Source organism: Saccoglossus kowalevskii, chromosome 12 (genome assembly GCF_978046115.1).
Source record: "Saccoglossus kowalevskii chromosome 12, keSacKowa6.1, whole genome shotgun sequence".
Lineage (NCBI taxonomy): Eukaryota > Metazoa > Hemichordata > Enteropneusta > Harrimaniidae > Saccoglossus > Saccoglossus kowalevskii.
In genome coordinates, this window is record NC_140652.1 from 35,784,722 (window position 1) to 35,799,945 (window position 15,224).

The following is a 15,224-nucleotide window of genomic DNA, read 5'->3' on the forward strand; positions in this document are numbered from 1 at the left end:
TGTACCTATGCAATCTGTGTATTCCTCACCAATGAGTCTGGATACTATCTGGATATCAGTCTGTATAAGGAGGTGACAGACCCTAGTAGTGGACAGGTATGTACCATTGCAATCTGTGTATTCCTCACCAATGAGTCTGGATACTATCTGGATATCAGTCTGTATAAGGAGGTGACAGACCCTAATAGTGGACAGGTATGTACCATTGAAATCTGTGTGTTCCTCACCAATGAGTCTGGATACTATCTGGATATCAGTCTGTATAAGGAGGTGACAGACCCTAGTAGTGGACAGGTATGTACCATTGCAATCTGTGTATTCCTCACCAATGAGTCTGGATACTATCTGGATATCAGTCTGTATAAGGAGGTGACAGACCCTAGTAGTGGACAGGTATGTACCATTGCAATCTGTGTATTCCTCACCAATGAGTCTGGATACTATCTGGATATCAGTCTGTATAAGGAGGTGACAGACCCTAATAGTGGACAGGTATGTACCATTGAAATCTGTGTGTTCCTCACCAATGAGTCTGGATACTATCTGGATATCAGTCTGTATAAGGAGGTGACAGACCCTAGTAGTGGACAGGTATGTACCTATGCAATCTGTGTATTCCTCACCAATGAGTCTGGATACTATCTGGATATCAGTCTGTATAAGGAGGTGACAGACCCTAGTAGTGGACAGGTATGTACCATTGCAATCTGTGTATTCCTCACCAATGAGTCTGGATACTATCTGGATATCAGTCTGTATAAGGAGGTGACAGACCCTAGTAGTGGACAGGTATGTACCTATGCAATCTGTGTGTTCCTCACCAATGAGTCTGGATACTATCTGGATATCAGTCTGTATAAGGAGGTGACAGACCCTAGTAGTGGACAGGTATGTACCATTGCAATCTGTGTATTCCTCACCAATGAGTCTGGATACTATCTGGATATCAGTCTGTATAGGGAGGTGACAGACCCTAATAGTGGACAGGTATGTACCATTGCAATCTGTGTATTCCTCACCAATGAGTCTGGATACTATCTGGATATCAGTCTGTATAAGGAGGTGACAGACCCTAATAGTGGACAGGTATGTACCATTGAAATCTGTGTGTTCCTCACCAATGAGTCTGGATACTATCTGGATATCAGTCTGTATAAGGAGGTGACAGACCCTAGTAGTGGACAGGTATGTACCATTGCAATCTGTGTATTCCTCACCAATGAGTCTGGATACTATCTGGATATCAGTCTGTATAGGGAGGTGACAGACCCTAATAGTGGACAGGTATGTACCATTGCAATCTGTGTATTCCTCACCAATGAGTCTGGATACTATCTGGATATCAGTCTGTATAAGGAGGTGACAGACCCTAATAGTGGACAGGTATGTACCATTGAAATCTGTGTGTTCCTCACCAATGAGTCTGGATACTATCTGGATATCAGTCTGTATAAGGAGGTGACAGACCCTAGTAGTGGACAGGTATGTACCATTGCAATCTGTGTATTCCTCACCAATGAGTCTGGATACTATCTGGATATCAGTCTGTATAAGGAGGTGACAGACCCTAATAGTGGACAGGTATGTACCATTGAAATCTGTGTGTTCCTCACCAATGAGTCTGGATACTATCTGGATATCAGTCTGTATAAGGAGGTGACAGACTCTAGTAGTGGACAGGTATGTACCTATGCAATCTGTGTATTCCTCACCAATGAGTCTGGATACTATCTGGATATCAGTCTGTATAAGGAGGTGACAGACCCTAGTAGTGGACAGGTATGTACCATTGCAATCTGTGTATTCCTCACCAATGAGTCTGGATACTATCTGGATATCAGTCTGTATAAGGAGGTGACAGACCCTAGTAGTGGACAGGTATGTACCTATGCAATCTGTGTGTTCCTCACCAATGAGTCTGGATACTATCTGGATATCAGTCTGTATAAGGAGGTGACAGACCCTAATAGTGGACAGGTATGTACCATTGCAATCTGTGTATTCCTCACCAATGAGTCTGGATACTATCTGGATATCAGTCTGTATAAGGAGGTGACAGACCCTAATAGTGGACAGGTATGTACCATTGCAATCTGTGTATTCCTCACCAATGAGTCTGGATACTATCTGGATATCAGTCTGTATAGGGAGGTGACAGACCCTAATAGTGGACAGGTATGTACCATTGCAATCTGTGTATTCCTCACCAATGAGTCTGGATACTATCTGGATATCAGTCTGTATAAGGAGGTGACAGACCCTAATAGTGGACAGGTATGTACCATTGAAATCTGTGTGTTCCTCACCAATGAGTCTGGATACTATCTGGATATCAGTCTGTATAAGGAGGTGACAGACCCTAGTAGTGGACAGGTATGTATCATTGCAATCTGTGTATTCCTCACCAACGAGTCTGGATACTATCTGGATATCAGTCTGTATAAGGAGGTGACAGACCCTAGTAGTGGACAGGTATGTACCATTGCAATCTGTGTGTTCCTCACCAATGAGTCTGGATACTATCTGGATATCAGTCTGTATAAGGAGGTGACAGACCCTAATAGTGGACAGGTATGTACCATTGCAATCTGTGTATTCCTCACCAATGAGTCTGGATACTATCTGGATATCAGTCTGTATAAGGAGGTGACAGACCCTAATAGTGGACAGGTATGTACCATTGCAATCTGTGTTTTCCTCACCAATGAGTCTGGATACTATCTGGATATCAGTCTGTATAAGGAGGTGACAGACCCTAATAGTGGACAGGTATGTACCATTGCAATCTGTGTATTCCTCACCAATGAGTCTGGATACTATCTGGATATCAGTCTGTATAAGGAGGTGACAGACCCTAATAGTGGACAGGTATGTACCATTGAAATCTGTGTTTTCCTCACCAATGAGTCTGGATACTATCTGGATATCAGTCTGTATAAGGAGGTGACAGACCCTAATAGTAGACAGGTATGTACCATTGAAATCTGTGTGTTCCTCACCAATGAGTCTGGATACTATCTGGATATCAGTCTGTATAAGGAGGTGACAGACCCTAATAGTGGACAGGTATGTACCATTGCAATCTGTGTATTCCTCACCAATGAGTCTGGATACTATCTGGATATCAGTCTGTATAAGGAGGTGACAGACCCTAATAGTGGACAGGTATGTACCATTGCAATCTGTGTGTTCCTCACCAATGAGTCTGGATACTATCTGGATATCAGTCTGTATAGGGAGGTGACAGACCCTAATAGTGGACAGGTATGTACCATTGCAATCTGTGTATTCCTCACCAATGAGTCTGGATACTATCTGGATATCAGTCTGTATAGGGAGGTGACAGACCCTAATAGTGGACAGGTATGTACCATTGCAATCTGTGTATTCCTCACCAATGAGTCTGGATACTATCTGGATATCAGTCTGTATAAGGAGGTGACAGACCCTAGTAGTGGACAGGTATGTACCATTGCAATCTGTGTATTCCTCACCAATGAGTCTGGATACTATCTGGATATCAGTCTGTATAAGGAGGTGACAGACCCTAATAGTGGACAGGTATGTACCATTGCAATCTGTGTATTCCTCACCAATGAGTCTGGATACTATCTGGATATCAGTCTGTATAAGGAGGTGACAGACCCTAGTAGTGGACAGGTATGTACCTATGCAATCTGTGTATTCCTCACCAATGAGTCTGGATACTATCTGGATATCAGTCTGTATAAGGAGGTGACAGACCCTAGTAGTGGACAGGTATGTACCATTGCAATCTGTGTATTCCTCACCAATGAGTCTGGATACTATCTGGATATCAGTCTGTATAAGGAGGTGACAGACCCTAATAGTGGACAGGTATGTACCATTGCAATCTGTGTATTCCTCACCAATGAGTCTGGATACTATCTGGATATCAGTCTGTATAAGGAGGTGACAGACCCTAATAGTGGACAGGTATGTACCTATGCAATCTGTGTATTCCTCACCAATGAGTCTGGATACTATCTGGATATCAGTCTGTATAAGGAGGTGACAGACCCTAGTAGTGGACAGGTATGTACCATTGCAATCTGTGTATTCCTCACCAATGAGTCTGGATACTATCTGGATATCAGTCTGTATAAGGAGGTGACAGACCCTAATAGTGGACAGGTATGTACCATTGAAATCTGTGTGTTCCTCACCAATGAGTCTGGATACTATCTGGATATCAGTCTGTATAAGGAGGTGACAGACCCTAGTAGTGGACAGGTATGTACCATTGCAATCTGTGTATTCCTCACCAATGAGTCTGGATACTATCTGGATATCAGTCTGTATAAGGAGGTGACAGACCCTAGTAGTGGACAGGTATGTACCATTGCAATCTGTGTATTCCTCACCAATGAGTCTGGATACTATCTGGATATCAGTCTGTATAAGGAGGTGACAGACCCTAATAGTGGACAGGTATGTACCATTGAAATCTGTGTGTTCCTCACCAATGAGTCTGGATACTATCTGGATATCAGTCTGTATAAGGAGGTGACAGACCCTAGTAGTGGACAGGTATGTACCTATGCAATCTGTGTATTCCTCACCAATGAGTCTGGATACTATCTGGATATCAGTCTGTATAAGGAGGTGACAGACCCTAGTAGTGGACAGGTATGTACCATTGCAATCTGTGTATTCCTCACCAATGAGTCTGGATACTATCTGGATATCAGTCTGTATAAGGAGGTGACAGACCCTAGTAGTGGACAGGTATGTACCTATGCAATCTGTGTGTTCCTCACCAATGAGTCTGGATACTATCTGGATATCAGTCTGTATAAGGAGGTGACAGACCCTAGTAGTGGACAGGTATGTACCATTGCAATCTGTGTATTCCTCACCAATGAGTCTGGATACTATCTGGATATCAGTCTGTATAGGGAGGTGACAGACCCTAATAGTGGACAGGTATGTACCATTGCAATCTGTGTATTCCTCACCAATGAGTCTGGATACTATCTGGATATCAGTCTGTATAAGGAGGTGACAGACCCTAATAGTGGACAGGTATGTACCATTGAAATCTGTGTGTTCCTCACCAATGAGTCTGGATACTATCTGGATATCAGTCTGTATAAGGAGGTGACAGACCCTAGTAGTGGACAGGTATGTACCATTGCAATCTGTGTATTCCTCACCAATGAGTCTGGATACTATCTGGATATCAGTCTGTATAGGGAGGTGACAGACCCTAATAGTGGACAGGTATGTACCATTGCAATCTGTGTATTCCTCACCAATGAGTCTGGATACTATCTGGATATCAGTCTGTATAAGGAGGTGACAGACCCTAATAGTGGACAGGTATGTACCATTGAAATCTGTGTGTTCCTCACCAATGAGTCTGGATACTATCTGGATATCAGTCTGTATAAGGAGGTGACAGACCCTAGTAGTGGACAGGTATGTATCATTGCAATCTGTGTATTCCTCACCAACGAGTCTGGATACTATCTGGATATCAGTCTGTATAAGGAGGTGACAGACCCTAGTAGTGGACAGGTATGTACCATTGCAATCTGTGTGTTCCTCACCAATGAGTCTGGATACTATCTGGATATCAGTCTGTATAAGGAGGTGACAGACCCTAATAGTGGACAGGTATGTACCATTGCAATCTGTGTATTCCTCACCAATGAGTCTGGATACTATCTGGATATCAGTCTGTATAAGGAGGTGACAGACCCTAATAGTGGACAGGTATGTACCATTGCAATCTGTGTTTTCCTCACCAATGAGTCTGGATACTATCTGGATATCAGTCTGTATAAGGAGGTGACAGACCCTAATAGTGGACAGGTATGTACCATTGCAATCTGTGTATTCCTCACCAATGAGTCTGGATACTATCTGGATATCAGTCTGTATAAGGAGGTGACAGACCCTAATAGTGGACAGGTATGTACCATTGAAATCTGTGTTTTCCTCACCAATGAGTCTGGATACTATCTGGATATCAGTCTGTATAAGGAGGTGACAGACCCTAATAGTAGACAGGTATGTACCATTGAAATCTGTGTGTTCCTCACCAATGAGTCTGGATACTATCTGGATATCAGTCTGTATAAGGAGGTGACAGACCCTAATAGTGGACAGGTATGTACCATTGCAATCTGTGTATTCCTCACCAATGAGTCTGGATACTATCTGGATATCAGTCTGTATAAGGAGGTGACAGACCCTAATAGTGGACAGGTATGTACCATTGCAATCTGTGTGTTCCTCACCAATGAGTCTGGATACTATCTGGATATCAGTCTGTATAGGGAGGTGACAGACCCTAATAGTGGACACGTATGTACCATTGCAATCTGTGTGTTTCTCACCAATGAGTCTGGATACTATCTGGATATCAGTCTGTATAAGGAGGTGACAGACCCTAATAGTGGACAGGTATGTACCATTGCAATCTGTGTGTTCCTCACCAATGAGTCTGGATACTATCTGGATATCAGTCTGTATAGGGAGGTGACAGACCCTAATAGTGGACACGTATGTACCATTGCAATCTGTGTGTTCCTCACCAATGAGTCTGGATACTATCTGGATATCAGTCTGTATAAGGAGGTGACAGACCCTAATAGTAGACAGGTATGTACCATTGAAATCTGTGTGTTCCTCACCAATGAGTCTGGATACTATCTGGATATCAGTCTGTATAAGGAGGTGACAGACCCTAATAGTGGACAGGTATGTACCATTGCAATCAATCCATGCATACTAATTATTTATTACACTGCTTGCAGAAATCCTTCATGAATAGCTGAAATGAATGAGAAAAAAGCTGTTAATCTTGCTCTCTGTAAATAGTGTTTATCATGCTACTGTTTCTATTTCTAGATTATGTTTGAAGCATATGGTGTGAAGCAAGGACCTTTACATGGACTACTAGTTAGTACACCATACATGACTAAGGACCATCTCCAGGCAAAACGGTTCCAAGCACAGAAGAATGGCACAACCTATGTGTATGATTTCCCTGAGATGTTCAGACAGGTACCACATTACAGCAAAAGTATTAAGTTAGCAAACTAACTCACAAATTGGTTGTCAGCACTTCAGACTTGATAGTGCCAGTTTATAACTATGCAGCCAACCTGCCTAGGATTCACTGTATTAAGGATGGTGTTAACACAATGGAACAAATCATATGAATTTGTTCTCACTAATTAAATTTGAAGAGTATATATAGACAAAATTGTATAAAAATGATTAAAACTATTAAAATTAGTTGTTTAATTAGTTGCCCCAGTAAATCTGAAACATTCTGTAGTTTGCTTTATTTAAAGAAAAAATGTGTTAAGACATTGGTGCTACAGAAATTACAACTGATTTTATCATACACTTCATATGGAACACTATGTTTTTCTAATTGTAGCCTAATCTATAAGTAATTCACCATTCGTGGATGGTATGAGGTTAGCAGAAGTCATTGTTGGTTTACCTCACCTGAGGTTTATTCAATTTTAAAATTATTGCTTTAATATTGATTTAATAATAATAAAAATTTAATTCTATTGATTACAGGCAGTAAATAACATCTGGTTGGAGTACAACACTGAACACAAAAAAGATACAATGCCTAGTGACTTGGTGAGACATTTAATTGAGATGGTGTCATGTGTATGTCTGTCTGTCTGTCTGTCTGTATGTATGTCTGTCTGTCTGTCTGTATGTATTTATATATTACTGTGTATTCAGTTTCATACTCATTATTAAAAAATAATTTTTTGAGTAAAAACCACAAATTTTGAAAGTTTATTACAGAGTATTGCATACTAACCCCTTTGGTTAATGAAATTTTAATTTCATAAACAAATGGGATAATTGCCAATTATCATATAATACTGGTTAAATAAAATCGAAATAACAGTGGATAGCTCCCGTAGGGGGCGTCCTTCCCCTGTCATCTGATTTGCATACTTCCATTTTTAACCACGAGATTGATTCACGGTTGAAATTTGGGCTTGCCAAAATATCATTGTTTTTGCGGTGGAAATACATTGTTACCACCCATCAACACAGCCACCGAACTATTAGTGTGTCAGGAAGCTCTTGTGGACATCAAGAACTTCGTACTTAGTCACCTTAAGTAAAAAATTGTAGTTTTAGTAACGAAACTCAAAAGCCCGCCTTCAGTTTCAAGATGGCGGAAAATATGGATACCGGAGAGTTGAACACCGTTCATCCCAGCACTTCGGATTCAAACACTTTCGGACGAAAGTGTGAAGAGTGCCATATATCGATGCTCACTTACGATGATCACCGTATTTGCATTCCATGTGGCAGAAAATGTAATGGGCACATCAACTGCGGTGTTTGCCTCGCCTGGCCGATAGAAACTTGGAACTGGGATTCCCGCCTACGCAAGTCAACGGGAAAATCAGGAAAGAAGAAATCCAAAAAACGTCATTTGGAGGAGTCTTCGGTTTCATCGGTACCTACCAACGCTGAGGACGAACTATTGGCAGACGAACCCAGCCAAAAACATCCAAAGGAGACTGACAATGAGCAAAGTGTTATAGCTCATTTACAGAACAAGGTGGATCTACTGACCAGAAAAATTAAAGTTTTGGAAAACCCAGTAGACGAAGAGGTACCACCAAAAGCATGGAGTGTCAGCGCTCTCCAGGCGGAAAAGAAAAAATCTTACACAACAGTGGTGCGAGAAAATGTTGAAGACGCACTGGCTGAGGCAGGCGTGATTTTTTCTACTGAAGATGCTACAAGCAACGCGGGGGAGGCCGGCTCGTCGAAAACCACAACAGCGAGTGGTACCGACAAGGAGGACCCCGAATTCAAAATCCGCTCCGATGCTATCACGAAAGGTGCGGTTATGGTCAAGAAAATCTTACCTCTACCGATTCCACCGATGGCGGACGCCCCACGTTTCTTGATCGGTTTGTCTACACTGCCGAAAAAGGACACTTTTACGACTTCAGCAATGCTACCATGGTCTCCCCGACTGACACAGGGCGCTGCTATAACACAACGCGTGATCGGAGGAGGCAAATGGGATCGTGAAGTTACCGAGAAAACCGCTACAGCCACCAAGGACGACTTCTTGGGGACTAACCGGGACGATTGGAGCAGACGCTACCAAAAAGTCATACCGCCCGCTGATGAGTGGAAAACACCGGTCGGTACCGACGCCAGCCTGCACGAACGACCTCTCGGCGTACAACCACCAGAACTGGAGCCATGCGTCCGGGAAATGGTCGCCGAAGGAAGTATAACGAAACATCCACTCGGCAAACCACAAGTTTACATCCCGTATTGCCTGTCCCAGTCAACGCTATGTAGATTGGAAAACAACGTTTGGGACACTTCTCTTGCATTAAGCCATAGAGAATTTTTCACTACTACTACACAAATTCAGTTAGCGAAATTCAAAACAGGCAACATCACCAAGGATGAACTGTTTAGCACATTAGAGCCGCTGTTGGTCGCGACTAACGTCGTCGACGCTGACATAATACAGAGTCACCTCCAGTTACGAGCGACTATTCAACACTCTCGCCGTGCAGCAGTTTGGTCCGCTATGCTAAAGACAGCCGCCAACGCTGAAATCAAGAACGAATTGGCGACGATCGATTTCAGAGGGACCAAAATTATTCGACGGAAAACTCAGCGCTGTGAATTCTAAGTTGAATGAGAAAGCAGCGGCAAAAGTTAACCGTGTGATGATCGAAGGCGCCTTTAAAGCCAAGCAAGCCGCTAATAACAAACAGAGCATCGCGACCAAGGCGAAGCCAGTTAACCAAGCTACTACGGGTCAGCCCAAGGGAAACGCAAAGGCAAACCCGAATCAGGCAAAAGGAAAAAGTGAAAACCAGCAGCGACAGAATAAACAATTCTCGAAACAGACTGGTAACACTAAAAAGTCTTCCTGACTATACGTCAGCAAATATGGTAATGTATCAAAACAAGGTGCGATTAAACATGTCAAATATTACTCAAGTCTCCGAGTATTTTTGTCAAACAAATCAAACCACAGATCCCCTTACACATATACCACTTGCATTAAACGATTCGGTTCAGTGCCCAGGTCGGCGGGAACCAAGTCGTGCAAAACATCGTGCATTAAGCGATTTTGTTCAGTGCCCAGGATGGCGGGAACTCAATCGTGCACAACAAAAACACGGTCGGCCGCACCTCAGGTCGGTGGGCGATCGTATAAACAAACAACCGGCCGAATGCGTGGACCTAGGGAGAATGACGCATCGACCGGTGAAAAAAACAGAAACCCGTAAGGCAGAGTCCCTACTCCCCTCCAGGTTGGAAAAAAAGGGGGGGAAGGACGTTAAACGGGGATATAACGCCGCATTCACTCCAGGGGGAAATGGAGAAATCGGCGATGTCAATGTATACCGCCACAAGCGACCGAGGGTTGGTGAGTCCCTCGACGCCGGTGGCACTGCGTCTGCAGAAATGTATTCCCCGGTGGAAAGAAACTATAAACGATCCGTATGTGATATCGATAATAACACACGGGTATCGAATACCGTTGATAAAAGAACCGAAATGCAAAAAAAGAACATGTATTTCGGGGAAACCGGGCTCTACTCAGTCAACAATACTGAAAGAAAGCGTGGAAATACTACTCGAAAAAAAGGTAATTCAGCGGGTACAAAACCCGAAAAATTCTTTCATCTCGAGGTTATTTCCCGTCAAGAAATCCAACGGTGGGTACAGGCTGGTGCTGGATTTAAAGGAGTTGAACAAATTTGTGAAGAAAGAAACGTTCAAAATGTTAACTCCGGCACTAGTGAGAGCGTCAATTCAAAAAGGGGACTGGATGACGTCCCTCGACTTGACCGACGCTTACCTGCACATACCAATACACACAGAAAGCAGGCGCTTGTTACGATTCGTGGTGAACGGTGTAACGTATCAGTACACCGTCCTACCTTTCGGCCTGACGTCAGCCCCACTTCTGTTTACAAAAGTTCTACGCACAGTGGTGGCGTTACTGCACAAGAACGCAGCAGACGTCAACCCCTACTTAGACGACTGGCTGATAAAAAGTCAAAATCGGAACCTGATTTGTCAATCAACCGAGCGGACTGTCAGTCTACTGTTAAAGCTAGGTTTTCTGATAAATATGGAAAAATCAGAATTAATACCGACGCAGAAAATAGTCTTTCTGGGCATGGAACTGGATGCGGAGAAAGGCATGATCCGACCAGCCCAGCACAGAATCGACAATGTACAAAAAATGATACAATCATTTCTAAAACAAAAACAAGCCACACTACGCCAGGTAATGCGACTAGTGGGGATGTTAACTTCGATGAGGGGCTTAGTACCGAGAGCGGCGCTACAGTCCAGACCGATCCAACGCCTAGTGCGACTATCAAAGGACGGGATAAAATACGAAAAACCGGTACTGTTCACACCGGCCTTTCTGGAATCACTTCCGTGGTGGGGCAACCTCAAGAACCTCACGGCGGGGATTCCCATGGACAAGGCGAAACCGACAGTAACGTTGGTGACGGACGCATCCATGACGGGCTGGGGAGGGCACTGCATGGACGGGATTGCACACGGTCAGTGGAACGAAAAACAAAGGAAATTTCACATAAACCGACTGGAAATGCTAGCGGTGCAGTTCTCCCTGCAATCCTTCAAAAAAGCGGTAAAAAACCGGGCCGTGTTAATAAGATCCGACAATCAGACTGTAGTAGCTTACCTCAACAAGGAAGGGGGAACGAAATCACAGTCGTTAAACGACCATGCTGTAGCAGTGCTAAAGTGGTGTGCACAAAACAAAGTCGAGCTGATGTGCAAACATATACCGAGAGTCCAAAACGGTGTAGCGGACTCGCTATCCCGGGGGAAACCCTACGACGACACAGAATGGGAGCTGTCACAGACGGCAGTAAACCTAGTGTTCGACATGTGGGGGGAACCCCAGGTAGATCTGTTTGCAACACCGGAAAACAAAAAACGTCCCGTTTTTGTGACGCGTTATCCGGACAAACAGTCACTGACGTGGGACGCACTTCAGATGGAGTGGGGCGGAATGTTCAGTTACGCATTCCCACCATTTCCATTGATCCACCGAACGTTACAAAAACTGGAACAATCGGAGAACTCGCACATGATTCTAGTGGCACCGAACTGGCCGTCTCAGACTTGGTTTCCGTTACTGCTGTCTCTGCTAACGGACCATCCGAGAAGCCTGCCACAAGAAATCACGTTGACACAACCCGGCGGTTATACACCAACCAACCCGGAGCTGTACCAACTTCACGTGTGGAAACTATCCAGCAATTTAGAATTGCGCAAGGGTTTTCAAGCCAAGTGTCGCAAACAACGACGGCCGGGCTTAGGGATTCCTCAAATGGATTGTATCAATACCACTGGGAAAAATTTCGTAATTGGTGTCTTGCAGGGGATATACATCCACTCTATCCCTCTTTGCCCCAAGTAGCGAAGTTTTTTTCTTATTTGATCAACGAAAAAAAGTTGAAACCGGGGACAGTAGAAAACTATAAATCGGCGATCAACTCTGTACTCAAACTAAGCCTAGACAAAAACATTTCGGATGACCCGACAATCTCCGATCTGTTCAAGGGCTTTATTACACAGGCGGGCCTCATTGAGAGGTACAAAGCACCTGCATGGAGCTTGTCAGTAGTCCTTGAAGCGCTACGACAATTCCCATACGAACCGAAGGAATTGGCGTCACTACAGGACTGGACGAAAAAGACTGTTTTTCTACTAGCACTCGCTTCAGGGAGGCGAGTTAGCGAAATACACGCTCTGTCATTTGAAGACAATTTTACGGTGTTTTATCCCGATAAAGCGATTTTAATGACATCAGTAAAATTCAGAGGAAAAAAATCAGAAACTGCACGAGACGGCGACTCCGATCGTTATCCCGGCACTGAGCAATATTTCCAATGAAAAACAAGACAGAATTCTTTGTCCGGTACGTGCGCTAGCTTATTATAAGAAACGTACTTCCGGGGTCAGAAGGGGTCAAAGGTCGATGTTCGTTTGTTACCAAAAAGGTAAACAAAGCTCAGCGGCGTCGAAATTCACGTTAGCGAGATGGGTAAAAGAGACGGTTTACCACGCTTATAGTGATAAGTATTTGAGCACAGAGGCAGGCAAAGTCACTGCCAAGATGCATGACTTAAGAGGCATAGGTAATACACTGGCATTTGCTAGCGGAGCTTCTTTAGCCCAGGTGCTAGCAGCCGGGTCCTGGAAAACTAGCAACACTTTTCTCTCTTATTACCTGAAAGACCTAGCGGCCGAGTCACAGGGCCTACACTCGTTAGGCTACCTAGTGACAGGCCAAGTTGTAACGAAACAATAGGGCATGCAACTTTCCGCAACTGCAAGAATTATTCAGTTAGCGGGAGTTATACAGTTGGGGGGATGGAATTTTTTTCAATTCCATAATCAGGTGGGGTAGTATTTATCTGCCAAGAGATATTCTCTGGTAATCTGTCCCATTTGTTTATGAAATTAAAATTTCATTAACCAAAGGGGTTAGTATGCAATACTCTGTAATAAACTTTTAAAACTAGCGCCGAAGGCGCATATTAGTTTTTATGTTTATATAAGAGATTGCATACTTACCTTCCCACCCAAAACCACCCCAGATAAATAGCTACGAATCAATATCGTGGTCAAAAAGATCTGGAAGTATGCAAATCAGATGACAGGGGAAGGACGCCCCCTACGGGAGCTATCCACTGTTATTTCGATTTTATTTAACCAGTATTATATGATAATTGGCAATTATCCCATTTGTTTATGAAATTAAAATTTCATTAACCAAAGGTAAGTATGCAATCTCTTATATAAACATAAAAACTAATATGCGCCTTCGGCGCTAGTTTTAAAAGTTAGCTCCAAAATTAGGGTTCATTTTTAGAAATATTAAAGAGTATAAGAGGAAAGTGCAGAAAAAATTGGACCAGAAAGTCTAGTGGTGAAAATGTTAAATGTATTAATTAATATTTCTATTATTTGTTATGTGTTTTAATATTTCACAATTAGGATGTACCAGTGTTAGTTGATAGTTTACCAATCCACAATTTGTGCTAGTCTACATGCAGTTTTTTGCTCTAAGTAGATTTCATGAATCATGTTCAACTGTCTGGCTCTCTTTCACCTAACACATCTTTGACTGGCCTCTACATAACATACATGTAACTATGTGTGAAACTAGAAAAAATTCTCAGGTGCAAAAAAACTGTGTACCCGAGACGTTCCGTGGTTTGTTCGTCTTTAGGTAAAAATGCACAATTACTACTAACTGTTATACTTACTTTGATTCGATTAAGTGTCAGTTTCTGGGTCATCACCAGTGGCTACCAGTTGAACATATTCCACAGTGAAATCGGCTCTTTTCAAAATTTCTGTTTTTTTCTGCCTTTCAGTCCAGTATTTAAAGTTATTAAATTTATTGATTTCCTTGAAAGGTGAGTTGTGCTGAGTTGATACTGGATAGTCATGGTGATTTAGTGACTATAAATCGTAACCATGGTGAGAACCAAACTGGTATGGTAGCTTGGAAGATGACAATAAAGACGCCAGAATATGTAGAGGGTAGAGATTTAATTGTCATAGCAAATGATATCACCTTTCTGATTGGCTCGTTTGGTCCTGAAGAAGATCTCTTATTTAAGGTATTTGTGACAAGCTTTAAAAAATGCATCATTAAAATTAAAATATATGTTAAAGGTGCATCATTACTATAAATGATGTTAAAGGTGATTTTAAATTTGTTTTTCCCATTCATGTTTGCTGTCTGTGAATGCTTTCGACAGGTTACTATGAAATGCTTTGCAACATTTGGTTAAATCATTTTAAGTTAAAAAAAAACAGGATATTGCCATCAATTTTGTATTATTTTATTTGATAAAGATGCATCTTTTCTATAAAATGTTTGTTAAATGTGCATTATTACTATAAAAAGTGTATTGTAACTATATTGTGAACAATCATAATAAGAAAACAAATGTGTTCTTTAATTACAGAGTGCATCTGAGATGGCCAGACAGCTTGGTATACCCCGTATTTACATTTCTGCTAATAGTGGTGCTCGGATAGGTCTTGCAGAAGAAGTCAAACATCTGTACAAGATTGCATGGGAGGACTCTAAACAGCCAGAAAAGGTAGACAAACAGACATTGATTAGAGATCCCACTTCAGTTGGACTT

General features: G+C 42.6%; 1 protein-coding gene across 4 annotated transcripts in view; it reads left to right on the plus strand.

Annotated features, from left to right (window-relative positions):
- The window catches only part of LOC100370432 (acetyl-CoA carboxylase-like), a 111,417-nt gene that overhangs the window by 70,923 nt on the left and 25,270 nt on the right, over nucleotides 1-15,224 (plus strand). For all 4 annotated transcript variants that reach the window (XM_085506621.1, XM_085506618.1, XM_085506620.1 and 1 more), the window contains 4 exons: nucleotides 6,880-7,035; nucleotides 7,567-7,632; nucleotides 14,484-14,690; nucleotides 15,042-15,179. In XM_085506621.1, the coding sequence (XP_085362747.1) occupies nucleotides 6,880-7,035; nucleotides 7,567-7,632; nucleotides 14,484-14,690; nucleotides 15,042-15,179 (567 nt within the window). The remainder of the gene's footprint in view (nucleotides 1-6,879; nucleotides 7,036-7,566; nucleotides 7,633-14,483; nucleotides 14,691-15,041; nucleotides 15,180-15,224) is intronic.